Below are 27,084 nucleotides of genomic sequence, written 5' to 3' on the forward strand. Positions count from 1 at the left end.
ATGCATGATCTTATAACAAAATAATGCATATTTACTGCATGCCTACTATGTCGAGAATTGTAATAACGCAAATATAGAAGATTGATCCCTTGTCTTCAAGAATTACTAATATACACAGTATAACATTCATATGCTAACGTAGTTTTGGCAGATTACATAAATGCTGAGGGAATTTAGAATAAAAGAATGAACAAAAATATACAGGATTAAAATCAGAGAAGTAAAGGCATTCAAGGGAGTCACTTTTGAACCAGTTTCTGTTCAGGTAAGTGGGATCAATTGGTAGAATAGTGACAAGATTGAAGGTCATTAGATGCTACATATGAAAGAGTAAAAGTAAGAATGAGAGAGTTGTGTGCATAAAACAGACAAGCATATCTGCTTGGCTAGAGCAAAAAGTCTGAGAACAATGAAAATAAAGTTATCAGAGGCAAGGAAGATGCATGGTGTTGACAGGACGCCAGAGGACTTCAGGTCTATTTATGTAGGTAAATTTGTACAGGTAATGTGGAATTAGTATAGATATTTACAAAAAGCCATGTGATGGAATATTGTCAATATTTTTATCTTAGAATAAACTAAAGACCAAATGGTCCAGCTGGGAGCTTCCTGAAACTGGCCTAGACTGATTTGAACTGGGTGAAACTACAAGTGATAATTGATGTGGAGAAAGAAGATGTAAGACTTAGGGTTATTGAGTATGGAAAGATGAAGGAGAGGAGTCAAAATTAGACCAGATTACCAATCTAACAATTGACAATTTCAAGAAAGAAATGAGGAATTCTATTCTAAACAGCCTGATGACTCAGAAAAAAATCCCTGAAGAACAGGTTCCTTGTACCTTCTATTAGTTACTGAATACTACCTTAAAAATAGGCACTATTTTAAAATAAATAGTAAAGTTCTTTTCCTTTGTCTACAGTAAACACCTGAGTGTGTTATAACTCAATAGCTGGATGGCTCATTCTCGCTTTACTGAAGCTACTCTCCATTTCATTTTGTCACCATATCTATGTAATACGTGATTCTTATAAATTTTAACAGTTGAAAAACAAACAGCTGGCTGAACTCTCTGCTTCAGTCTTTTGGATACTTTGCTTCTTGGTAAGTGATCAGTATTTTGATACTGCTGTAGTAACAACAGGAAATGATCTGTTAAAATCTGGATCTCCAGCTATAGATGAATGCCAGGGTAAAGAGGAGAGCTAGTCTCAGAATAAAATCTATAAAAACAGTTTGGGGAGTTATTTCCAGGACCACAGGGAGAGAAGTGTAATTTGCTCTCAACATCGGAAAAGTAAATGCATAGTGGAAGAACATCTTATGGTGATCATTGTACTGCATCAGTGGAAAGCTTACAGCCACAAATGTAGTAATTAAAATGATTGAAATGGTACATGCTAGAGCTTCAATTATACATGATGTGAAATACCATTTCCTGAAATAATTCACTTGGAAAAAGTTTCATAAGCAGGTAGAGCACTTCTAAATTGGTCCAACTGTAATTTCGCTTATATTTGCAAAATACAAAGTTGGTTCCATTCATTAGAAAAGACAAGAGAAGACAAACAATGGTGGTGGGATTAGCCATAGATAAAGGAAGGACACTTTCACATAAAATTGAAAAACAGACTGGTTAATAGTACTAAAAAATCATTTTAACTTCTCATATAAAATTGCCACGGATTATAGATATTTTCTTAGATTTATATTGGGAGGTTTTCTAAGTAATTAGCCTAAAGATTTGTCCTGTTAATAGAATTAATCATTATCATGATAATTAATAAACTAATCCCTAAGGCCTTCTTCTTCCTCTCTCTAAGGCTTTCTGGACACCACTGCACAGAAACAGAACCAACCAAATGGCAAACTATGAAGCACAGAGAGCTTCCTGTAGCAGGCTGGTAAAGGGAGCTTTGTACAGCAAACATGTCCGAACACCATACTTTAGGGAGTCATAGTAGAAGTGGGGAAAGCCAGAACAATGTGGACAAAGGAAGATAATCTTGGTTTAAAGATCCACAAAGCAAAAGTGTCCACATACAATCACAACTACAAAGTTATTATTTTCCCTAATGCTTTAATGTAACATATTTTGAAAATTTTGTCATACTAAAAAGGTAGTTAATGAAATAAACTAATAACCAAGAGTTCAATTAAAAATAAGATTTTATTAAGAATTTTTTAACTCTAACAATTAAGAATTGTTAGAGCAGTAACAATTTTCTAGAACACTAGAAACATAAATATTTGTATTTGATTTGTAAAATTTTATACTCACGAAGATTTATACTGTAGTGTTTTAATCTGTACTAAATTAGTAGTCATAATGGCTAAAAGAACAGAAGGCATGGTGTCTAAAATTAGTTTTCAAGATTGTCTGTGTTTTAATCATTGAAACCTTCCAAACAAAAGTAATATACAAAACATCACTTGATTCTGAATACACAAATCATCTGTTTCAAATTAATTTTTGTTACTCATATAAAAGAAATGATAATCCAGATTCAAGAATAGTCTTGAAAAGTGAAGAACTAGCTGATATTACAAATAGTCTTTCTTTCCAAAACTCCACGTCCCCCACAATGTCTTCTTTGGCTTCACCTCTATCTTCCTGAACAGGAAGTCAACTCTCTCTTCTCCTCTACACTACATCAATCAATGAAGAGATCTTAGCACTTTAATTTCTGATTTGGTTGGTTAGAGACCTATTATTTCCCCTAGTAGGCTATAAGCAACTGAAAAACGAGGTCCGCATCAGATTTATCTTTGTTTCCTTATTATATCTAATTCAACACCCAATATCTATTAGTCTTTTTAGAGTTGTGTATTTATGAGTGTTCAACGATCTGCTATTTTAAAGTTCCAGTCCTATAAGTTTCTTGTGACAATACTTCCTCAGCAAATAAACTAATTTTGAAAGTCTCATACTTAGATTACATGTGAGATTTAAAAATTTAAATCTTTTAACTGCACAGTTTGTCCAATACTCAAAAACATAAACTAGATTACAAGTGAATTAGTGAATTTGCTGTCATTTTTTTAACTGTTAAAGGCTTTTCAATCTCAATTTTTTATTCTCAGATCCGATACAGTAAGACTTATAACTACTTCATATCTAGCATCTTTGGGTAATTCCTATGTGAAACAGGGAGAATAAGTTATTTTAAAATTAGCTATACTGAGATATAATTTACATGCAATAACTGCACATATTTAAAGTGTATAACTTGATAAGTTTTGGCATACATATATACCTGTGAAACCAGTACCCCAATCAGGATAATGAACATTTCTATCATCCTCCAAAATAGCCCATCCTTTCTTACTTCTCCCCACTCCCTATCCTAAACAACCACTGATCTGCTTTCTGTCAATTAGTTTCCACTTTCTAGAATTTTTTAAAAAATAGAATCTTATAGCATGTACTCTTTTTGTACAACTTCTTTCTCCCAGCATAATTATTTTGGAAATTTATCCATGTTGTTGCGTGTATTAATCGTTCATTCATTTTTACTGCTGAGTAGTATTCTGTTATATGGATATACTACAATTTGTTTATACATTCTCCTGTTGATCAACATTTGGGTTGTTTCCAGTTTTGAGGTATTACACATCCAGCTACTAAGAATATTCATGTACAAGTCTTTGTAGGAACAAATGCTTTCTTTTCTCTTGGGTAAATACCTAGGAGTAGAACGGCTGGGTCACATAATAGGTATATGTTTAACTTTTTCAGAAATTACCAAACTGTTTTCCAAAGTGGTTATACATTAATTATACCCTCACCAGGAGTGTGTGCTCCAGTTCCTCCATATCTTTGTCAACACTTGGAGCCATCTTTTTAATTGAAGCCATTCTAGTGGCTGTGAAATGGTATCACACTGTGGTTTTTAATTTGCATTTCACTAATGTCCAAGGAAGTTGAGCATCTTTTCATAAGCTCATTTGCCAGTCGGATGTTTTCCTTGAAGTGACTGTTCATCTTTTGCTCACTTTCAACTGGACTGTTTGTCTTCTTACTGTTGAGTTCTAAGAGTTATTTAAATATTATAGATACAAATCCTTTGTAGGATATATAATTTGCACTTTTAAAAGAGAAATGCAACTGCTTTAGCAAATTACGCTTTGTTAATGTAATGCATGGTGTACCTGTTTTAAATAATCCTTATAATATGGGGAAGCACTATCTCCGTAATGTTCAGCTACCAAATTTCCCCATGCCTTTAAGATGGTCAGCCAGCTAGCATAAGAAAAATAGGGGAAGAGAGTAGAAGTACAAAATATACTGATTTTCTCAACATTCTTCTTCATCTCTCCTGATGGTAGGAGTCTCTTAGCAAACTATTAGTAGTAGGAGATAACAGCCTGGATCGCGCAAATGATAATTAGTCCTCTTCCTTTTTTTCTTTTAAGCAAACTTTTAAAAAGCAGTTAGCAAATAGTAACATTATTACTAATAAAACTTTCTGTACTTATTAGATTTCTCTGTGACTTAGACTAAAACTCTGTTGTTTACATGAATGTTTTCCTTATCAGACTAAAGAAAAACATCTAATACAGTGCCTAGTACATACTGCTATTACTTTTTTGATTCTTTCCTTTTAATTCCTATCCATGTGTTTTCCTTCAATCTTCTCTTCTACCCTTCCGAGAATCTCACGTTTATAGTCGAATTAATTTGCTGATCCCAAGTGATTTTTGGTTATTGACTTTTGGGTAACCCTATAGATCACCTACCACGTTTCTTACTTCAAAAGACAATAAAATGAAAATGACAAAAAAAACCTCTTTGTGGAATTCATAGGAAGAACAGCAGAGGTTCTGTTGAGTCAAAAAGTGAAACCTTTTTTTAATAGTATCCACATAAGTTAGTACTCTCTGCTAGAATAAAACAAACACATAATTATTTTTTAAACTTTGCCATTTAAGACTTCAGTCTACCCAGTAATGCAAGAACCACCAAAGAATCTTTCCCAAACAAGAGCCAATCTGGGAAAGTTCTGTGGCTAAATAATCATCCTCCCAAAAAGTAACAGATATAGGGAAAAAGAAAAAACTATACAGAATCAAATCTACTCATTTTAAACCATGGAAAGAAAACACATGTAAGCTTGTTTAAAATCTTTTTATATATAAAGAACAATTTCATACATTTTAAAAATTTTCATGAGACCTATTATCCCTCAAGGAATGCTTCAGTGTCAGACACAAATTTGAAACTAATTGTTCTATAAGCTGCACTAGAATTAGGATACACAGCAGATTATACTGGCAATCTCGGATATAGTATCAGGATATAGATAAGTATATTTCATGGAACTAATTACAACATGATTAACTATATTCCCCAAATTAGAATGGTTCTCATCAGACACCTAATACTAAGCTTATTTTGACACAGTTTCTAAAAAGGCCAAGTATTAAAAGAATAAACTTCCTCTGGATAGAAAAAAAAGAAGAATAATTTTGACCTATTAAAGATAATATCTGTTGATAAAACAGTTTTGTTCCCAAACAGGGGCCAGCCTGGTGGCATAGTGGTTAAGTTTGTGTACTCCGCTTCAGCAGCCTGGGGTCTGCAGTGGATCCTGGGTGCAGACCTACACACTGCTCATCAGGCCATGCTGTGGCAGTATCCCACATACAAAAAACAGAGGAAGACTGGCACACACATTAGCTCAGGGACAATCTTCCTCAAGCAAAAAGAGGAAGACTGGCAACAGATGTTAGCTCGGGGCCAATCTTCCTCACCAAAAAACAAACAAACAAAACCATAGTTTGTTCCCAAACATGCAGTAAATCATTACTCTAATGCATGATCACTATATGAAATAATCACCTGGTTAGTAAAAAATCAGGTATATCTTGAAATTTTCAGTTCAACTGGTTTTCTTTTGATATAAGAAAAAATTTAATGACTGGCTTCAAATCCACTTCTGATAATGTAAAATATGTGGGCTTTATTATGTTAAAGAAAACAAAGATAATATAACCCAAAATTTCTTTATTAAAGTTACAAAAAAATACTTTTCAATGCATACAAAATTGTAAAATAACTGATGCTTTTTTCAATAAAGATAACAGATATAATATTTACTGAAAAGATAAAACAAAGATATGTTTAATGACTTTTGTTCTGTTTTAAGGTCACCTTATTGAACGATACATCATGAAATCAATAGTTGTACATCTAGGAAATTTACCAATGGAGCTCTCTTCCACTGGTGTGTATATTTTAATTTGTCTCATGTGGGTGTCTCTTCCATTTTGGTGATTGGCTAGAACAGCAATCTGTATCATGAATGTACGAGTTGGCTTCTTATGATTATCAGTTAAGGGAACGTGAATCCAGCCACTTGGTTCCACCAATTCCAGTTGCTGCCAAGAAAAGAAAATCAGATTATGTTTTCACCCAATGAATATAACTTATTATAATGAATGCATTCTAAAGTTAACTTAGAATTAACATTTTGCTCACTGTGATAATAACCATTATCAGTTACCAGGCACTATTACCATGGTCCCTTTTTACATTTGCTTAAGCATTTTACAGGTACCATCTTAGTAGACAAAATAAAAATAGATGTATGCAGTCTTAGTGTTTATAGAAACTTAAAACATAAACAACATACAACAAACTTATAACATAGCAGTAGAGTCAGACATGTATAAATGTATACAGCCAATGGAAGACCTCACTGATACAAGTAGGAAAAGAATCTAACACTAAGCTTCTGGTATATTTTATTTCAAGAACCATGCCTAAGACATCTAATATATAACAATATATCACATTCTATATAAATTACAAGAATATTAACAAAAGAAAATCAGTCATTAAATAAGCATCAGGCAAAGCTTTGTTCTTGGAAAATAGTGATTTATCTCATCTGGATGATAATCTAAACCTAAGATCTAGATTTTTAATTTTTTTCAATAAGAAATGCCAGATACATTTTTTTAATTTTTAATTTTATTTTAATCAAGAGTCCAAACTGTCCTTCCTTAACAAAGGAAGGAAAATTATAAGTCAGAAAGTAAACCTAAGTTTCTAAATATTTTCCTAAAGTTATGAAGTAGTTCCTAAAAGATAAATATTGAATTTTAAATTTTCTTAATTATTGAACACATATGAACTATACGCATCACAGGAAATATAGGCTTATCTTATCAACACAGCCAAACGGCAAAGAGTGTCAAAGAATCTGAATCTGGATTCCATCAGTCACTCTAGCAAAACAATTAAGTGAACACTGCTGTACCTTCTTCTTTTCCTCTTCCCCCCTCCTTCCTTTTCTTTATTTTCTTCTTTCTTTCTCCTTTTTCTTCCTTTCATTCTTTTTCATTCTTTCCTTCTTTATCTTTTATTTCTTTCTTTTCATTTTATGGAGAAGGAGGGTAGGTAGAAAAAAGCAAAGATAGTGCAAGAGAAAGAGAACCGGAATCTTTAAAAAAAGGTAGTTATTTCTAAGATTGAATGATTTCCTCCTTTTAATTACAAAACGTAAGAATAAATGATTCTCTGTCACTCATGGTACTTTTAGTAAGTGGCTTTTTATCAAATTCCATTAGCACTAACTTAAAATGAACAAGGCAGAGACCAGATATATCTGGTTTCTATCACTAACCTTTTATTCATTCAGGCAACAAATAGTTACTGATACTTAAAATGTTCAAGGTATTGTTCTAAGTATAGTTAAGCATACAAAACATTAATAAGGCCTTGTTCCTAACCTTAAAAAAAGCTTAGAGGCAGACAAACAACTTCTCTGGCTTCATTCAGTTTCTTCATGTATAAAATAAAGGGATTGGACAAGTTGCCACCCAAGATCCCTTCCAGCTCTGACATTCAATGATTCTAAATAAAAGAAGACAGATGTGGTAGGTAGAATAATGGACCCCCAACGATGTTCATGTCCTTCCCCAAAATCTGTGACTATGTTAATTTACATGGCAAATGGGGCTTTGCAGGTGTGATTAAGTTAAGGATGGGAAAATTATCCCAGATTACCTGGGTGGGCCCAATGTAATCACAAGGGTCCTTATAAGAGGAAGGCAGGAAGACAGAGGAGGAGATGTGATGACGGAAGCAAAGGTTGGAGTAATGTGACCATAGACAAAGAATGTCAGCAGCTTCTAGAATCTGGAAAAGGCAAGAAATAGTTCTCCCCTGAAAATCTCTAGAAAAGAATGCAGCTTGCTGACACCCTGATTTTAATCCATAAGGCCCATTTTGGACTTCTGTCCTCCAGAACTGCAAGATAATACATTTGCGTTGCTTTAAGCTACTAAGTGTGTGGTAATTTGTTATAGCAGAAATAGGAAACTATTACAATAAATACATGTGGGAGTTCAGAGAAGGGAGAAAGTACTTCTGGTTGGAATAATATATTCTCCAGGTAAATGTACTATAATGAACCTCAATGATGAATAAAAAGTAAAACTAAGATTCTAAATTCAATTCCTTACTAATAGAGAATGTTTTTGACAAATTTAACCATTATTTCTGATAGACTCAATGTTATTTTCATAGCATATCTTAAATGCTTCAGTGTACTAAAAGTTATATTAAGATTTTTATAGCACATATGCTTTTTTTGGAATGATATGTGAAGAATTATAAATGTAAATTATTCAATAAATACTATTAGTAAACTACTTCTTTAGAACATATCATAAGATTTATTTATCACAATCACTAAAACTACATTACAAAGTATGTATAATTATTAACATCTCTCAAATGCCTTCACAATCAACTATACTGCCTATACATAAACACCAATTCATGTGTCTATTTCAGTTCTGTTGTGCCCAGTTTAAAATTCTCAGTCATCTCTAAAGTTATTATTCTAATATTGCCATAACTTAACTTATTTCATAGATTCCAAAAACTCAAGTATATGTAACATATATAATTTTTATGATTTGTAAATGTTTGATTAGAAGGTTAATATATTTTAAGCAAAAAAATTATTTATAATATTTTTATATTTTAAACAGAAAATTAATGAAAAGTAATATTTTGCCAATTTAACTTTCTTTTTCCCCGCATTTCTGGTTTGGACCTCAATAAACAAAATTGGCATCACCATTAATATGTAAATTTTTCTATATTCTTTTTTGTTCTTTTTTTCTACCATCTCCCTTTTTGGCTCTTTTCTCCATAGATTTACTCAATTAACATTTTTTACTGGCATGTCTACTATATGGAAAAAATTCTGCTAGCCGTAGACGAGGGCATGTGTTGGCAAACTTTTTCTGTAAGGGACCAGACAGTAAACATTTTAGGTGTTGTGGGCCATGTGATCTCTATTATGACTACTCAACTCTGTCTTTGCAACGTGAACACAGTTATAGACAATGTGAAAGTGAATGGATGTGGCTATGTTCCGATAAAACTTTATTTACAAAAGCAAGCCACAGGCAAGAGTTGATCCATGGGCTTCATTTTGCTGACCCTTGACACAGGGAGTAGTTATTGACGGAGCCTACCCTCAGAAAGGTGAGATAAGTTTGTGAAATAGATAAGCTGTCTCAGTCAGGAGACATACAAGTTATTTTTAGAGAGAAATCACTAAGTAAGAATCAAGTTGTTAACAGGAGAAATGAAGAGGCCAAGGAGAACACTAAGGTCTCATGGAGGGAACAAGTACAAGAAGTGCAGTTCTAAGGCTGGGGGAACAAAGGAAAGAGGCTGAGATTATTAAAACTGGGAAGTTTAGAAAAGGGGTCCAGTGGAACTGAAACTCAGATCTCTGAAATGGGAGCTATTTGGCTGGTGTTACTGTCTCTGGAAGAAGACCTTTGTGAGGGTGGTATATAGACCTCTGAGGAATGGGTGCCGACTGGCTAGCGGTGCTAGTATTTCTGATGCGGGGCTTCATGAGGCTGGTACTGTGAGCGTTATAAAAACTACAAACTGGACTCAGGGATTGCTGTGGGAAGGAACTGCTGCCGTGAAGAAACAATGCTAGAATGACGGGAAGCAAAGAGGATACAAACAGAAAGAAGGAAGTCCCTTTTTCCTCTTCCTGCCTTGCAGTCTCCCTCGAGTGCCCCCTTTTGTCAGAGCCTAACAGATATGCAAGGGCTCCATGCATATCACATCTCTACTGGCAACTATTATGTGCCAAACAATGTTCTAAGGACTGAAAATACAGTGGTAAATAAGACAAATCATACCTGAAAGAACTACTCAAAGAGGTACAAATAGAATTTAAAGATGATAATAAGACCTTATGAAAGAAGTCATAATGAAAATACTAGCAGTGAGGAAGAAACCCAAAAAAAACAGTTAACCAAAAAGAATAAATTAATATGTTTATAAGATAAAATGTAAAGGTCAATAATAATTCCTTGAAAAGAATGCTAGGATAATAACAACAGCAAGCTCTTATATAGCACATACTATGTGCCAGGTACTGCTCTAAGTGCATTACATAAATTAATCTATTTAATCCTAGCAACGATGCAGGTAATATTATTATCCTGATGTTACAAATGAGACAACTGAGACACAGAATGGTTAAGTAACTTTGCTGAGTCACAAAGCTGGTAAGTGGCAGAACTGTGATTCAAATGGGCAGTGTGATTCCAGAGACTATACTTTTAAACACAGAATGTGTTTTACATAATGTACAGATAATAACTTAGTAGTAATAATTTTATCTGAAATCCTATACTATACAAATAAAACATGAAGCAAAGGAAATATGGGCAAGAGAAAATTGGCTGAACTCATCACAATGCAGTTTCCTTTATGTCACACATAACTATACATATACACATATGACATAAAGGGAACTACAAAAGGGAACAATAATAGAATTAAAAGTGGAATGCCAATTTCAAAATCTCTAGAGAGGAAGAAATAATATTATTTATTGTAAAAGAAGTTTTAAAAAAGGACATGGCAGCACGATATATAAAGAGCATAAAATAAGTTGGGAAAAGATGCGTATATCAAACACTGCTTTAAAAAAGTTCAGGTTCTGGGGCCGGCCCCATGGCCGAGTAGTTAAGTTTGCCGGCTCCGCTTCGGCGGCCCAGGGTTTCGTCAGTTCAAATCCTGGGTGTGGACACAGCACCACTCATCAAGCTATGCTGAGGCGGCATCCCACAGGCCACAACTAGAAGGACCCACAACTAAAAAAAAAGAAAAAGAAAATGCACAACTATGTACTGGGGTGCTTTGGGGAGAAAATGAAAAATAAAATCTTTAAAAAAAAAATTCTAAAAAAATAAAAAAGTTCACGTTCTCTTAAAGATATGCTAGTGAAATGTGCCAGTCACAAAAGAACAAATACTGTATGATTCCATTCATACGAGGTATTTAGAACAGTCAAATTCATAGAGACAGAAAGTAGAATGGTGGTTGCCAGGGGCTGCAGGGAGGGAGGAAAAAGGGGAGTTATTGTTTAAGGTGTATAGAGTTTCAGTTAGGGAAGATAAAAAAACCTCTGGAGATGGATAGTGGTGATGGTTGCACAAGAACATGAATATACTTAACGCCACAGAACTGTACTTATCAATGATTAAAATGGCAAGTTTTATCTTATGTATATTTTACCACATAAAAAAAAAAAAAACTCAGGTTCTCTGTTCAAAGTCAAAAAAAACTCAAACCATGTGGAAATACTGGAATCCTAAAACACTGCTGGTAGAAATGTAAAATGGTGCAGCCACTTTGGAAAATCACTCACAGTTCCTCAAAAGATTAAACATAGAGTTACCAGAACCCAGTAATTCCACCCTTAGGTATATCCAAGAGAAATGAAAACATAAGTTCATGCAAAAATGTGCACACAAATGTTTGTAACAGCATTATTCATAATAGCTAAAAGATGGCAACAACCCAAATGTTCATAAACTGATGAATGGCTAAACAAAATGGGATAGATCCATACAATGGAATGTTACTTGGCAATAAAAGGAAACGAAGCACTGATATATGCACAACATGGATGAACCTTGAAAATAGGTGAAATAAGCCACTCACAAAAGACTGCATTCTGGATGATTCCATTTATATGAACATCCAGAGTAGGTAAATCCATACAGACAGAAAGTAAATTGGTAGTGGGTTAGGGCTGGGTAGTGGGGAGGAGGTTGGGAAGTGACTACTAACTGGTACAGACTTTTTTGGGGGGGGGGGGCGATAAAAATGTTCTAAAATTGATGTGGTGGTGGTGGCACAACTCTGTGAATACACTAAAAACCACTGATTATACATCTTAAATCAGTGAATTGTATTGTATGTGAATAAAGCTGTTATTTTAAAAAACTCAAAATGTAACTACATATCATCTAAAAAAGGGCAAATCTGTGTTTTAACACAGGAATTAACAAATATTCTAAATACAAGCAAATGGTATAAATATATTTGACAGATGAAACCAAAAAGAAAGCAGAGCTAAATATTAATTAGATTCTAAAGTTTTTCTGGGGGAAAAAAAGGAGGGGTTTGAAGAGTTAAAATCTGAAAAAGAAAAATGGGGGTAAGGAATAGGGCTGATAATTCTAGACAGCAAAACCTAATATAAAGCTACATTAAATAAATGGTATGGTACTGCATTTCAAATCAGTAGGTGGTATCAGTGAGGATGCATCTGACTGTAGGTAACACAAATCTAACTCAGTGAGGCTTAAACAATGAGGAAATTTATCATCTCACACAATAGGAATGCCTGAGTTAACACAGTAACAGAGTAGGTCAAGGATGCTATCTAGGACTCAGGTCCTTTCATCTTTTCATTCTTCCAACGTGGGTGGGTTAGTATTGTCCCCAAGCTAGCTTCCCTTACAGTCACTAGATGGCTGCAGCACTCTTCCAGAGGCAGAAATCAAGTACTATTCCTCTCTTGGATCCCTTTTGAAGAACAAGCACACCTTTGCAGAAGCTCTTATTAAATATCCATCCCTAAGTCAATCATCAGCAGAGAAGCGGGACCACCATGATTGGTTTGGCTCAATTAGGATTCACTCCCTGGGGTTGGAGATGGTGGCAGTACATGGTTACTCTCTGGAGGAAATAGAGTAAAATTGGAATTCTATCAGAAAAAGAGTTAGAGAGAACAGTAATTGAGTAGAAAACCAACAGCTACAGCGAAGAAAGAATGGCTTAATCAAAAAATAGTACTGCAACAACTGGTTGCTTAAATAAAAAGTTTAGATTTCAACTTTATACCAAATACAAAAGTAGACTCCTAAAGAATTAAATATCTATACATACAAACAATCATAACAACATAAGTACAACAGCATTAGGAAAAATATATAGGAGTATGTTTATAATCTTTTGGTAGGGTTCACCATCCAAAGCAATTCACAAACCCAAATATGATGAAGGAAAAAAAACCAACAAATTTGACTACAGGAATATCAAAAAATTTTTATAAGACTAAAAACAAAGTAAAAACAAATAGTAAACTGGGGGAAAAAATTTGTAAATTTCACAACAAAGGATTGATATTTTAGTAACAATTATAAGAAAAAATAAACACTATTAAAAAAATCGACATATATCATGTACAGACCATTCACAAAAATAAAAGAGAAATGCAATGGGCCAACAAACACCAGAAAATTGTTCAATCAATCTCACTAATAATTAAATAGATACAAGTTATACACATAAAACACATATCAGATTCGCAAAGATTAAAATAATTAGGAACACTTGAGTATTGGTGAGGGAAATATATACTCTCATAGACTGATATGGAAATTAAATAGGTATAACCTTTCAGAAGAGTACTTTGGTTAACACCTATCAAAATTTTTAGAGTAACTCCACTTCTAGAACCATAGGAAAATACTTAAGACAAGGGCACAAGGATTACATGGATAACAATATTCAGAATTGGAAATAAGTTAAATGACCACCAATAGCTGGGTAACTGTGGTAGCCAGACCCCGAGATGACCCCTGGTAATTCAGGCTCTTGTGAAGTACCCTTCCACAATGGATTAGGGCTGGCTTTGTGCAACCAACAGAATATGTCACAAGTGACGATGTGTGACTTCTGCAGATAAGTCACAAAAGGCATTGCAGCTTTTGCCTAAGTCTACTAGATCACTTTCTGGGTCAAGCCAGCTACCATGACATGAAGACGCTCAAGAAGCCCCTTGGAAAGGTCCATGAGGAGAGAAACCTAGGTCCCCAGCCAAAAAGTAGCACCAATCCGCCATCCATCTGAATGAACCACTTTAGAAGTGGATCCTCTCATCCCAGTCAGTCTAGGTGACATACGACACTAACGGCATGAGAGACTCCAAGAGAGAAATGTCCAGTGAAGCTCCTTCCAAATTCCTGAACAGAAACCATGAAAGGTAATAAATGATTACTATTATTTAATACTACTAAGTTTTAATGTGATTTCTTATACAGCAAAAATGAAATATAGAGTGGTTAAATAAATTATGGTCCATCCATATCCTGGAATATCTTGTAGCAATTTAAAATGATGTATCTCTACATATATTTGCAGCTATTTACAGCTATATCTGGGTAATTTTAAAAAGCAAACTACTAAATAACATGCGTTGCATGATTTTATATATATATTTTTTAAAGATTATTTTTGTAAGGATAAAGTCAAAATATAAATAGGCAATATCTAGAACAGTGAGAATACAGATCATTTTCATTTTATTCTAACTCTATGTATTATCTATGTTTTTCTCAATAAATATGTATTTATCTTATTAAAAAAATCTATTTTTAATTTGGTGGTGGTTGGCAGAGGGACTCAAAAGAGGAAAAGTTTTCAGAAAGTTTCAGTATCTAATTTTAACAACTCATTGATAGCATTCCTTTACTCCACCAATAGAATCATCCTTCTTGGTGTTTTCAACATCCACAGAGATAATCCATTTAATGATCCGGATTCTCCTTTCCTCAACTTCTTCACTTCCAACAATTTTTATCTCCACTCCACCTCAGTTATCCCTCCCACAGTTATATTCTACAGTTGAAATCTTGACTTCAAGCATCCCCATCTCTATAGCCTCCTAAGTCACCAGCTTTCTCTAGTGACCCCACTGCAATAGCATTAACCCTAGCAAAACAGCTAGACTATTGATTCCACCTACTTTTTTGCTGTTCATTAACCCACACAGTATCTTCAGTTCCCACTTTACCTCAACAACATCCTATAGTTAATCATGATTATCAACTCCTGTACACACTTTATTCAAATGTCCCTCTCTCATTGGTTCATATTTTTTGAGGAAAAAAACAACAATCCTGGTTAAACCCAACTCTCTGCCTATTGGAAAAAAATAACCAACTGTGCTGACTGGTTCCCACTTTAAATTCAAGACGACAAGTCTATATTCAAGTGTACATTTCTTTAGAAAATTTGCTTTCACTGTCTCTGGGATGGCTGTTTCTGAGCTGTTCCCTCAAATCCTAACACTTGGTCTAACCTTCTCTAAGTTAATATCTTCTTTCACTAAGAAAATAGAGCAATTAGAAAAAAAATACTATCTTCTCATCAACTGTTATACAGTAGTTAAACCGCTACTGCACCTTTTTGAGGCCAGTTCTTCTATTTACTCAACAGATCCCATCCTTTCTTTCCCAACCAAAGACTCCGCTCCCACAATAAACATCTCTCCAAATCATTTTCTCTTCCCGCTGGATCACTGTCATCAGCATACAAACATTCCATAATACTTATTATCTTAAAAAATTAAAAATAAAACCCTTTCTTAGTCCTATGTCCTCTTCCACCTACTGTCCCAATTTTCTGATTCCTTTCACAGCAAACCCCTTAAAAAGTTGGTTTTAATTTTTCACTTGCTAGTTATCTTTATCCCACTCCAATGTGAATCTTGTCCCTATCGCTGAAACCAATCTTGCTAAATCAATTCCCTCTCAGAACATGTCTTTGATACAGTTTATCATTATATTCTGGATTTTATCTAATGATGTGCTTGACTAAGACCTATTTATATTTTAAATTTTAAGGCTTTTAAAGCTTTACATATCATAGTTTAAACACAGTTTTATATACAAAATATATAACATGATTTACTAAAGATAGTAAGAAATGTTGTAAATGACAGAGAAAATAACTGGCAATTCAGTAAAGACAGATAAATTTAAAGATTAATAAAGTTAAAACTTATTAATGCTAAGCTAAATAGGATACTTGAAATTATGTGCTTAAAAATACATCTACCTGAATGAGCTTAGAAGTGGATCCTTCCCCAGTGGAGCCTGTGATGAGACTGCAGCCCTGAACAATATCTTAACTGCAGCCTTGTAAGATCCTAAGCAGAGGATGCAGCTAAGCTATGCCCAGACTCCTAACTCACAGAAACTGGGAGATAACAAATACGTATTGTTTTCAGCCACTAAGTTTGTAGTAATTTGTTAGACAGCAATAGAAAACTAATACACAAGGGCAACAGATGAATACTGAATATTGAAAAATTTATATAAGACTGGTGAAAATTCTACAATAAAAAATATCTAGTGCTTTACAAGTGTTTATAACTAACCCAAATAGATAAAACAAACTGAGACCATTCCTAGTATTAATTTGAAATAAATATTTCTTCAATATTTCATTTCATTTCATTACTTGACCATGATCCTGTTTAGTCAACTTAATTTTACTTGTAAAATACATGTTTTAGGGGCAATGTGCATAGCAGGTATTCCACTGAGTGGCAGGAGAAGCCACATAATAGACCACAACTTCAGTACTGTCAGCCCAAAGCTTACCAAGTCACTTCTGAATAGGAGCTATCACCTTTCCTCAATATTCCTTCCTTGACATCAGCTGCTATGGTACAAAGCCCATGATGGTGAAAACTGTACGTAAATACAATCCATTAGTTTCTCCATGAAGGTTTCTCTCAGTCCGTCCCTGGGATCTTCTACTTCCTATCAGCAACCTCTAAGTCACTACCTGTACTCCAGCTGTGATTTATTTAAGAGCAGGTGTACCCCTCCAAGGATACACTGATTAAAAATACTAAGTCCACAACAAGCAAAGCTTACATTAAAACAGAAGTTATTCATCAATAAAAGTCATGTCAAATATTAAATACAAAGTTGTTTACATGTACTTTCTTACTGCTAATCACAGAGCCCTGGAAAATAAATGAAAGAAGAAACAACTACTTGATAGCTGATTCAAGAAAGCTATCCTCTGCTCCCCACTCTCACAACCTTCTCCTCCTTCATTAACCATAGCTGTGACTTGATGAAATTCTATAGAATCTCAATATCAGAACTTTCAACACGTGAAGCAGAAGATTCTGGAATTTTAACCATTCTTTCACTTAAGAAGGAACACAACCAGTTAACAGCAATGATGACCTACTTGTAGAGAAAGGAAATCTAATATGATCCTAAAGAAACTTCAAAAGTTCCAAATGTGTTAAAAGTAAAGATATCACAAAAGCAGCTTAAAAAAGACAGAATCCGACTCAAAGAGCTCAGTATAGAAAGCAAGGTCTTTTGCCCTAGTGAAGAAGGCGACCGCCTAAGAAGGTGAGTTTGAGGTCAAAATCAGTCACCCTGCTATAGATGGTCAAGACATTTATTTTGGACTAGAAACTGTCACAAAAAGTTTCTATACAGAGAAATTTACTCCCAAAAGAGATCCTGGAGAGTTAAGACTATGTAGCTTACCTGTTTTAAAGAAAGAAGAACAAAAAAGAGAAGAACTAGAAAGAATGTTCTACTAATCTACATGAACAATTCTGAATAAATCTGAAGTCAATATCAACTAAAATTAAACAATAATTTCATCAAAAGCCCAAAATAGTAAAGAAATGTTAAAAAATTGCAGAAAATTTTTGAACAGCAACAACAAAATACTACTTCCCAAGTTAACTAGATTTAACTATCATTAAAAAGAAAACCAGTAAATATAAACACATGCATAATACATAATAAAATTTCACCTTAGTTCTTTTACAAAAGCAAGGCTAAAAGTCTTATCTAAGTAATGAATAATCAAGAAATGATAGAAATAGATAAAAATACATAGTACGGTGGAAAGAACATCAGACCAGATGTCAAAAGAAGACCAAGATTTGAATTCACTTCTAGTCTTGAGTTTAAGTAAATTACTTCTCCTTCCTAGACTTTTACTTCTCCATCTATTAGGTTCAACCATCTAAAATTGTCATTTTTGTAGATCAAAAATAAAATTAGGGGTCCAGCCTGGTGGGACAACGGTTAAGTGCACACGTTCTGCTCTGGCAGCCCGGGGTTCGCCAGTTGGGATCCCGGGTGCGGACATGGCACTGATTGACAAGCCATGCTGTGGCAGGCGTCCCATATATAAAGTAGAGGAAGATGGGCACAGATGTTGGCCCAGGGCCAGTCTTCCTCAGCAAAAAGAGGAGAATTGGCAGCAGATGTTAGCTCAGGGCTAATCTTCCTCAAAAAAACAAAAAAAAAATAATAAAATAAAATAAAATTAGGATTTTATTCCCTTTTTTTCTTTTTTTTTTTGCTGAGGAAGATTCACCCTGAGCTAACATCTGTTGCCAATCTTCCTCTTTTTTTTTTAAAGATTTTATTTTTCCTTTTTCTCCCCCAAACCCCCCAGTACATAGATGTATATTCTTTGTTGTGGGTCCTTCTAGTTGTGGCATGTGGGACGCTGCCTCAGCATGGCTTGATGAGCAGTGCCATGTCCGCACCCAGGATTCGAACCAATGAAATACTGGACCGCCTGCAGTGGAACGTGAGAACTTAACCACTCAGCCATGGGGCCAGCCCCCCTTTTTTTTTTTAATGTGAGCCACCACCACAGCATGGCCACTGACAGACAAGTGGTGTGGTTCTGTGCCTGGGAATAGAACCCAAGCTGCCGAAGCGGAGCAGGACGAACTTTAACTAGCAGGCCACTGGGGCTGGCCCTGTACAATTTTTACGCTTTCCTCATAGGAATGTTGTAAGATAATAAGTTTCATTATTGCTAAATCCATGGGATCCTTTTCAGCACAAACCTTCTTATCCTTTCCATATAACTTGATGCAACCTCTTTATTGAAATGTTCTCTTCTTGTAGAATCCGTGATTTCACCTTCTTCAGGTATTCCCCCTACTTTCTTCTGTGTCTCTCTGGAGACCCCTCTGCCTGTTCCTTAAGTGTTACATTCCTCACAGTTCTGTCCGAAAACTAGTCTCACAATACACAGTTTAATCCACACAACTGTCCTATACAATCGTATCCAGATCCATGACTTTCAGGTACCTCAAGTGGCTATATGCTGATGTTCAAAATTCACATGGAAAAGTCTGGACTTTAAAAGTGTCTCTTTTTAAATTCAAGACAATGGAGTAGTTTGTGGCATACCAATGTTCCTGCTGAAAATAACTACAGGTAAAATTCAAAAATCATCATTTTACAGTTATCAAAAGAGTTGCTAAAGCAAAAAGGACTAGACAGGGTCAGGATTCCAAGGAGGAGAAACCTCAGACAGGTTGCTGGTCTTTCTGCACCCACTTTAACCACGGGGCAGGGGCATTTATTCACTCTGGGATGAGGCAAGATGTGGAGAACTGTTGTTTTGCCCAGGTAGAGAGTTGCTTCTTGAAGCCAGAGAAACATGCAGAGCTAATACTAGCAGTCTTTCAGAAAAGACACAATTAGAGACTTCAAGAGCTTCAAGCACACAGTCTATTTTCCCCTCAAAATATCTGCCACAATGAAGTTGCCTGGAATTGGAGGCTGAAGGAATAACCAAGGGGTCTCTGAGAAGCACAGCAGCGTTTCTGACAATCTGTCAGGGCTGAGGAAACAAATACTAGAGTCTAGAACCTGCCAGGGGGAAGGACCCCAGCCAACACACCAGGCCCCTAAATGAAAGGCCTGCGTGCTATGAGGTAAGAGTATTAAAGAACAGAGATAGACGCAACCTTACCAAAACTGCAACACAGCCTTAACTCAACTGAGAGACTGAGAGCAAAGCTTCTCAATCTGTCTGCCTAGCACAAGAAAAAGCAAACTCTCTCTAGAGAAAAAGCAATGAGAATGAACAATCTATAACTATCCAACTAAATAGATGGCTCTCACAAATATGCTGAGTAAAAGAAGCCAGACACAAAAGAGTATATGCACAACATGATTCCATCTTTACAAAGTAAAAAATAAAAAAACAAAAACAAAAAGATTAAAAAAAAAAACCAAGTGAAGGTAACCTATACTATTAGAAGTTAGAATAACGGGTAGCCTTGAGGGAGCATAAGGAAACATAAAGAGGTTTCTGGATTCTTATCTGGTTACTGGTTACATAGGTGTCTTCAGTTTATGAAAATTCAGTGAGCAGTTCACTTATTATATGTAGACTTTTTGTATCAATATGAAAATTAAAAATTAAAAAAAAAGACCCAGATCTTTCTGTTCTGTCATACTCTGTGTGTCTGTGACGTCTGCAGCAGCTGCAAGCATCATGTTCTCACACAAAAATGTTCAAAAAGGTTTTTTCCTCTTTTAATTACAGAGGAAAATATTTTCCAGAAGCTATCAGATCTCTCATTGGCCATGGTTGGATCACATGTCTATGTACTAGATGAAAGGGAAGTTGGAAATGGAGTATCAGGCACTTTCTGTTTTAACGGTGGAAAGTGGTCTCTGTTGGCAAGGAAGAAAGATGGAAGAATGTTGCATAGGTAATCAACACTATCTGCTACTCAGGATTATTATTAATGGCCACTTAACTAGTCTTGCTGTACTTTTGTTCTCCTCTAGTCTAAACTTGGATTAGCAACAGTCATTTGATAAAAATGTAAACTTGAAAAACTTTTCACTAGCTTCTCATGATAATAAGAATAAATCCATGATTCTTAACACAGATTGACAAGGCCCTTCATGATCTGGCCTCTACTTACCTCTTCAGCCTTAACTTGAATGGATGTTCACCTACATTTTAGCCATCTAATCCGAAATAAGGCAATAATTATACTGTGTAAGAAACTGACTCTAAAACTATCCCAAAGATCAAGAGATGGCAAAGAGGGATTAATTGTATGTCATTTAAAATGGGTCATCTTACACCATTCACAAGAATTAACTCAAAATGGATTAAAGACTTGAATGTAAGACCTGAAACCATAAAACTCCTAGAAGAAAACATAGGCAGCATGCTCTTTGACATTGACCTTAGCAGTATCTTTTTGAATGTCATGTTTCCCCAGGCAAGGGAAACAAAAGAAAAAGTAAACAAATGGGACTGCATCACACTAAAAAGCTTCTGCACAACAAAGGAAACCATCAACAAAATGAAAAGACAACCTAACAATTGGGAGAAGATATTTGCAAATCACATATCTGATAAGGTATTAATATCCAAAATACATAAAGAACTCATTCAACTCAATAACAAAAAAACAAACGACCCAATTACACAATTAAAAAATAGGCAAAGGATCTAAACAGACATCTTCCCAAAAAATATATATAGATGGCCAACAGACACGTCAGATGTTCAACATGACTAATTATTAGGGAAACGCAAATCAAAACCACAATGAGATATCACCTCATGCCCGTCAGAATGGCTATTATTAAAAGAAACAAGAAATAATAAATGTTGGAGAGGATGTGGAGAAAAAGGAACCCTCATCCACTGCTGGTGGGAATGTCAACTGGTGCAGACACTATGGAAAACAGTATGGAGATAGTCTTGAAAAAATTAAGAATAGAACTACCATATGATCCAGGTATTCCACTTCTGGGTATTTATCCAAAAAACATGAAAACACGACTTTGAAAAGATATTTGCACCCCGACGTTCACTGCAGCATTATTCACAATAGCCAAGACTTGGAAACACCCTAAGTGCACATCAATGGATAAATGGATAGAGAAGATGTGCTATATATGCATGTGTGTGTGTGTGTGTATATATATATGTATGTATATACACATGCACACACATACATAGAATGCAATACTACTCAGCCATAAAAAAAAAGATGAAATCCTGCCATTTGCAACAACATGGGTGGACCTTGAGAGTTATGCTAAGTGAAATAAGTCAGATGGAGAAAGCCAGACACTGTATGATTTCACTCATATGTGCAGGATAAACAACAACAATAACAAACAAACAAACAACATACAGAGAATAGATTGGTGGTTACCAGAGGGGAAGGGGCAGGGAGGAGGGCTAAAGGGGTGATAGGGCACATGTGCACGGGATGGATGGTAATCAGTCTTTGGGTGGTGACCATGATATAGTCTACACAGAAATCAAAATATAATGATGTACAACTGAAATTTATATAATGTTATAAACCAATGTTACTTTGATAAAAAAAATAAACTTTCAAAAAAAATAAAACAAAATGGGTCAAGTGTCATAAAGATAGATATTTATCCATATCCATATATATATATACATATATATATGTATACACACACACACATATGGAGATAGATATATGAGAGCAAAAATTTTAAAAATTAACCAAATTTAAATGAATTTCTTGGAAGACAAAAAAACAGAAGGGAGAAAAAATGAAAAAATCTGTGGCTCAATACAGGAGGTATCACAGCTAACAAATGTGGATTCAGAAAGAGAAAACAGAGAGGAAAAGTATGAAAGAGCATAAGAGCACTTCCCAGAACTGAAGGACAGGTGTCTCCTCCCTGATGGGATCCACTGACCACCTAGGGCAATGAAAGAAACACACACACACACACACACACACACACGCATGGTATAGCATCCTGAAGTTTCTTAACATCAAGGATAAGGAGATTATAAAAGCTTCTACAGAGAAAAATAGGTCACATGCAAACAATCAGAAATCAAAAGTGGCAGTGAATTTCTCAACGTTTACACTGAAAACTATGAGGCAATGGAGAATGTGCTTCAAATTCTGATGAAAAATTATTTCCAAACTAGAATTCCATACCCAGCCAAATCATCCCTCGAGGGTGAGATTAAAATGAAGTTTTCAGTCATGCAAGGTTTTAACAATTTTACCTCCCACGTGGAGGATGCATTCCACCAAAAAGAAAGTAAATCAAGAAAGATGAAGATGGGATCCAGGAAACAAGGGATCTACCAAAAGAGAAGGTGAAGGAAATTCCCAGGATGATGTTGAAGGGATGTCTTAAGAAAACAACTGTTAGTCTGGGTGCTCGGAGAAACAGGCACCAAGACACGAAGAGATGTACCAGAAATTTATTACAGGAAACATCTGTGAGAGAAAGTGAGGGGAGCTGGGGAGGCTGGAAGAGCTGTCAGACAGCGATGCAGGTCTGACCCCAGGGGAAGGAGACAGGGAAGAAAGGTTGAATGGCTATGTGTTAGATTGCAGTGCAGTTCTAGGTAAAGTTCAGTAAGACCATCAGGGACTCCTTGCGCCAAGGCTGCCTGTCAGAAGGGTCCAGAGTCCCCAGGAATGAGCCTGCTTTAGCGCCTCTGCTGTACTCAGTCACTGGTTGGGGACAGATTGTGGGAGACAGGGCCTCGGCACACACCTGTTGATGGATTTCAGAGAGCAGCAGCTGGGACCATCAGTCAGCTACTCCCCACAGTCAGAGATCTGACAGGAATATTCTCATGGCTACCTGTGGTAGCTCGGTAATGTGTCACCTTGGCTGGCCTAAACTATAATTCCCAGGATCTCCTTTCCCACATGTTTCTGGTTAGAGGGACACAAGAGATACTTTCATGTAAGATTTGGAGGGTAGAAGAGAAGCAGCAGCCACTTTGTTTTTTACATCCAAGTTGAGGTAAGCACTCCTGCAGATCACACATGTTGTCACTATCTGCTGGCTCATCTCACTGTCATGGAGCAGTAGCCAGGCCTGTAACTGCTCCACCTTCCCCTGGATCCTCCTGGGGCTTCTCTAACTCCTGGGACAGATGTATGTCTGCTCTATGATAAAGGGCAACAGCTTCTTCTGCAGGACACTCACATCACAAGGTTAGAGGCAGTGAGAACTGACATGGATTACAGTTCATCTTGTTTGTGCTTATGGGTTGCAGTTTGTCCTTGCTCTCTACCATTTTACATCTATCTTTACTTTTGAATTCCTGCCCTGTTGATTTCAAGCTCCAGCATCAGACATGAAAACAACAGCCTTACAGAATTGATTTAACCAACTCCTACTTGTCTAAGCTAACACCCCTGTTATGAATCCCTTATTATATACTGCCACCCACCCTCCCATACATGTACACATATGTACACACACATAAATGCTATAGACATCCCCCCTCACCAGTGCTCTGCTTCCCTGATTGAATTTCCACTGACACACTGACACAGTATCTGAGCTGGAGGTCCAGGAGGGGTATTGCCAAGAAAAAAGTAGGGAACTAAGAGAGCAATTGTGACTGTTTCAAGAAGTATTTTATAGATCTGTAAGAGAATTTAGGGATATATTAATAACTGGTAACATTTTAAAAATTAAGGAAACAATGCACAACTATTGATTCCAGGACAATAAAATTATGCCTAAAAAGGAAATTTAAGCATAAGACATGACATCAATCAGGTATAAACAATACTTAAGTCATCATAATAATGGAAATGTACATAACGATTTCAGCAAATACCATGAAAAACCATACTAGGAAGGTGAAGAGAAGTATACGAGAGAAGAAATGGGATTATAGAGCTAAATCCTGGTGTTTCATAGGAAGACATCATTAGATCATGTCTTTAAATATGGATACGTACACACACATCACTTAGAATTGTAATATCTATTACAAGTATCTATGTACATATGTTATTTAGAAATATGAAAGCAAATACCAAAAAAAAAAAAAAAAAAACAAGGCTAAAAGAACTAAGAGGATTGCTCCCAAGGAGTGAGATGGGCTGTGGGATAGGGAGAGAAGTACTGGTGTTCTAAATGCCACTGCAGTCCTTTCAGACTTCTAACCTATGTACATGTTTTACCATAGTAAAAATAAACTTAAAAAATTCCAAGTTAGTATAACTGAAAATTAAAGACTCATAAGCCTCATCAAGTTCACAAAAACAAACAAAGAGAGGCAGAAATACGATAACAACAAGTTTAAACCACTTAGAGTTCAAAAACAGGCACTAAACTATTGGCTTAGAGACACATACAGAGGTGGTAAAAGTATAAAGTAAGCTAAGGAAATTATTATAAAAAGTTAGAATAGAGGTTACTTCTAAAGGGTAAGGAAAGGATTGTGATAGGGAAGGGAAGAGGGTACACTGCCAGCTTCTGGGATGCTCATAACGTTCTGTTTCTTACATTAAACAGGTTACATGTAAACTGTATTTGTGTGTTTTACAGACTTTGGGGATGAGCGAACACTAAGCACACAACAAAAACGGTTGCAGAAACTCTAGCACACAGTTGAAGAACTTCTCGTGCCTTGTAGGAGGTTCAGCTTTTTCCTAGTCCTTGATATTCCAGGTAAATTATGATTTGCTGTTAAATGAGCTCTAAAGTAAATGAATGTATATTTAATTTATACTTTATATTAATCTTTTATCCCAAAGCAAAAATGAAACAGAATTTGTATGTATAATAGACATGAGAAAACCTTATGCAAATATACACAAATTTAGACTTTTCACATGCATGAGTAATTTTTAAGGTACAGCAAATTAAGTAGACTGTCATTCTATCACCTTAAATCTTAATAATAAATAAATACTCAAAACAAGGAAAGTTAAAGATAGCCTTTAAGTACACATGTCAGTAATATATCTACGGAAACAGGCTGTTTGATGGTCTACCATAGGATTATAAAGCTCTGAAAAATAGATGGGGAAATCAGGAATTTAAGATCCCAAAGAATCACAATAAAATATTTTTTATATAAATCACTTAACCACCAAGTAAGTAATTGCTTATTTAAAAAATCCAGTTGAAGCAGAAGGATACAGGGAGATCCAATTACCTTTTTAAAAAATGTTCAGTATAGCAATGAAGCCTTTGAAAGATTTTTTTCACAATCAAACTATCTTCAAAACAACTGTTAAAAAGCTAAGGCAAGACCTATGGGAAGCATGTGACAAACATGACAGATACATCTGATTAAGAGACATCTAGAGATTTTTACTGCAAGGATATCTCAATTCTATGGAGATAATGAGTAAAAAGCAGAATTCTAACTGCAATATAATCCTAAATACACTTTAAGGAGATGTGGAACTCTGAAGGGGACTGGAAAGAAAGGTAATGGAAATTACTTAGGAGTGAATGAAAGAGACATCCATTAATTAAGGCTGACTCCATTTGAGTTTTCTGGCTTTATGATTTTTTCTTTTCTATGAGACAATAAGTTAGTAACAACTAACATGTTTGGAGCACTTACTCTTTGCCAGGCATTGTTTTAAGAGTTTTACGTGTACTAATTTATTCGAGCCTTGCAACAGCCCTATGAGGTACACTATTTTCATCTTCATTTTATACACAAGAAATCTGAGGCACAGAGAAGCTAACTTTCCAAGGTTCATAGTTAAGTGGCAGAACAGGAACTCAGACCCCAGCAGATGACTCCAAAGCCCATGCTCTTGGATCTTTATCAACTCAAAGATATAAATGTATATCCAATAGTTTTGTGGAGCTAAAACTCAATTTCATGAGATTATATAGAAAGGCATATTGTGGATGCTTTTACAGCCTATAAAAACATTACCAATTTTCAAGGCTTTGCTCCTTTCTGCTACAATATATTGAGCTGCTACCATGTGCCAGGCACTTAACATATATTTGTTTTAATCATCCCAACACCACATTCCTAATTTATAGCTGAGGAACCTGAAGTTCATAGAGAGGTTATACAATGTGCCAAGGGTCACCTAGCTGGTGAAGGATGAAGCCAGGATTTGAAAGTCATTTCCCTGCCAAAGCTCTGAACATCACAGTAATAAAGCAGTCTTAAAGTATGTCTCTCTAGAATAAAAATAAGAGAAGAACATATATTCTGAGATGAGTACAAGTGAATAAATACTGGCAATTCAAAAATCTATATATGCTTTAAAGAGATGTGGAATTCTGAAGGAGATTGGGAAGAAAAGAAGAAAGTAACGCAACTGTGTCAAAGTCCCACAATACTCATTGTTTCCTATTAGTCATGGTACCTAGAAGTAAAGT

General features: G+C 35.4%; 1 protein-coding gene across 3 annotated transcripts in view; it reads right to left on the bottom strand.

Annotated features, from left to right (window-relative positions):
• Window positions 1-27,084, bottom strand: part of ANAPC10 (anaphase promoting complex subunit 10) — a 147,365-nt gene that overhangs the window by 58,595 nt on the left and 61,686 nt on the right. For 2 of the 3 annotated variants that reach the window (XM_014838114.3, XM_044767189.2), the window contains exon 5: window positions 5,993-6,381. The exons of the other annotated variant lie outside the window; for it this stretch is intronic. In XM_014838114.3, the coding sequence (XP_014693600.1) occupies window positions 6,151-6,381 (231 nt within the window). In that variant the 3' untranslated portion in view covers window positions 5,993-6,150. Of the gene's footprint in view, window positions 1-5,992; window positions 6,382-27,084 lie in introns of those variants that run through there. 3 annotated transcript variants of the gene reach the window in all.

Source organism: Equus asinus, chromosome 3 (assembly GCF_041296235.1).
Source record: "Equus asinus isolate D_3611 breed Donkey chromosome 3, EquAss-T2T_v2, whole genome shotgun sequence".
NCBI lineage: Eukaryota > Metazoa > Chordata > Mammalia > Perissodactyla > Equidae > Equus > Equus asinus.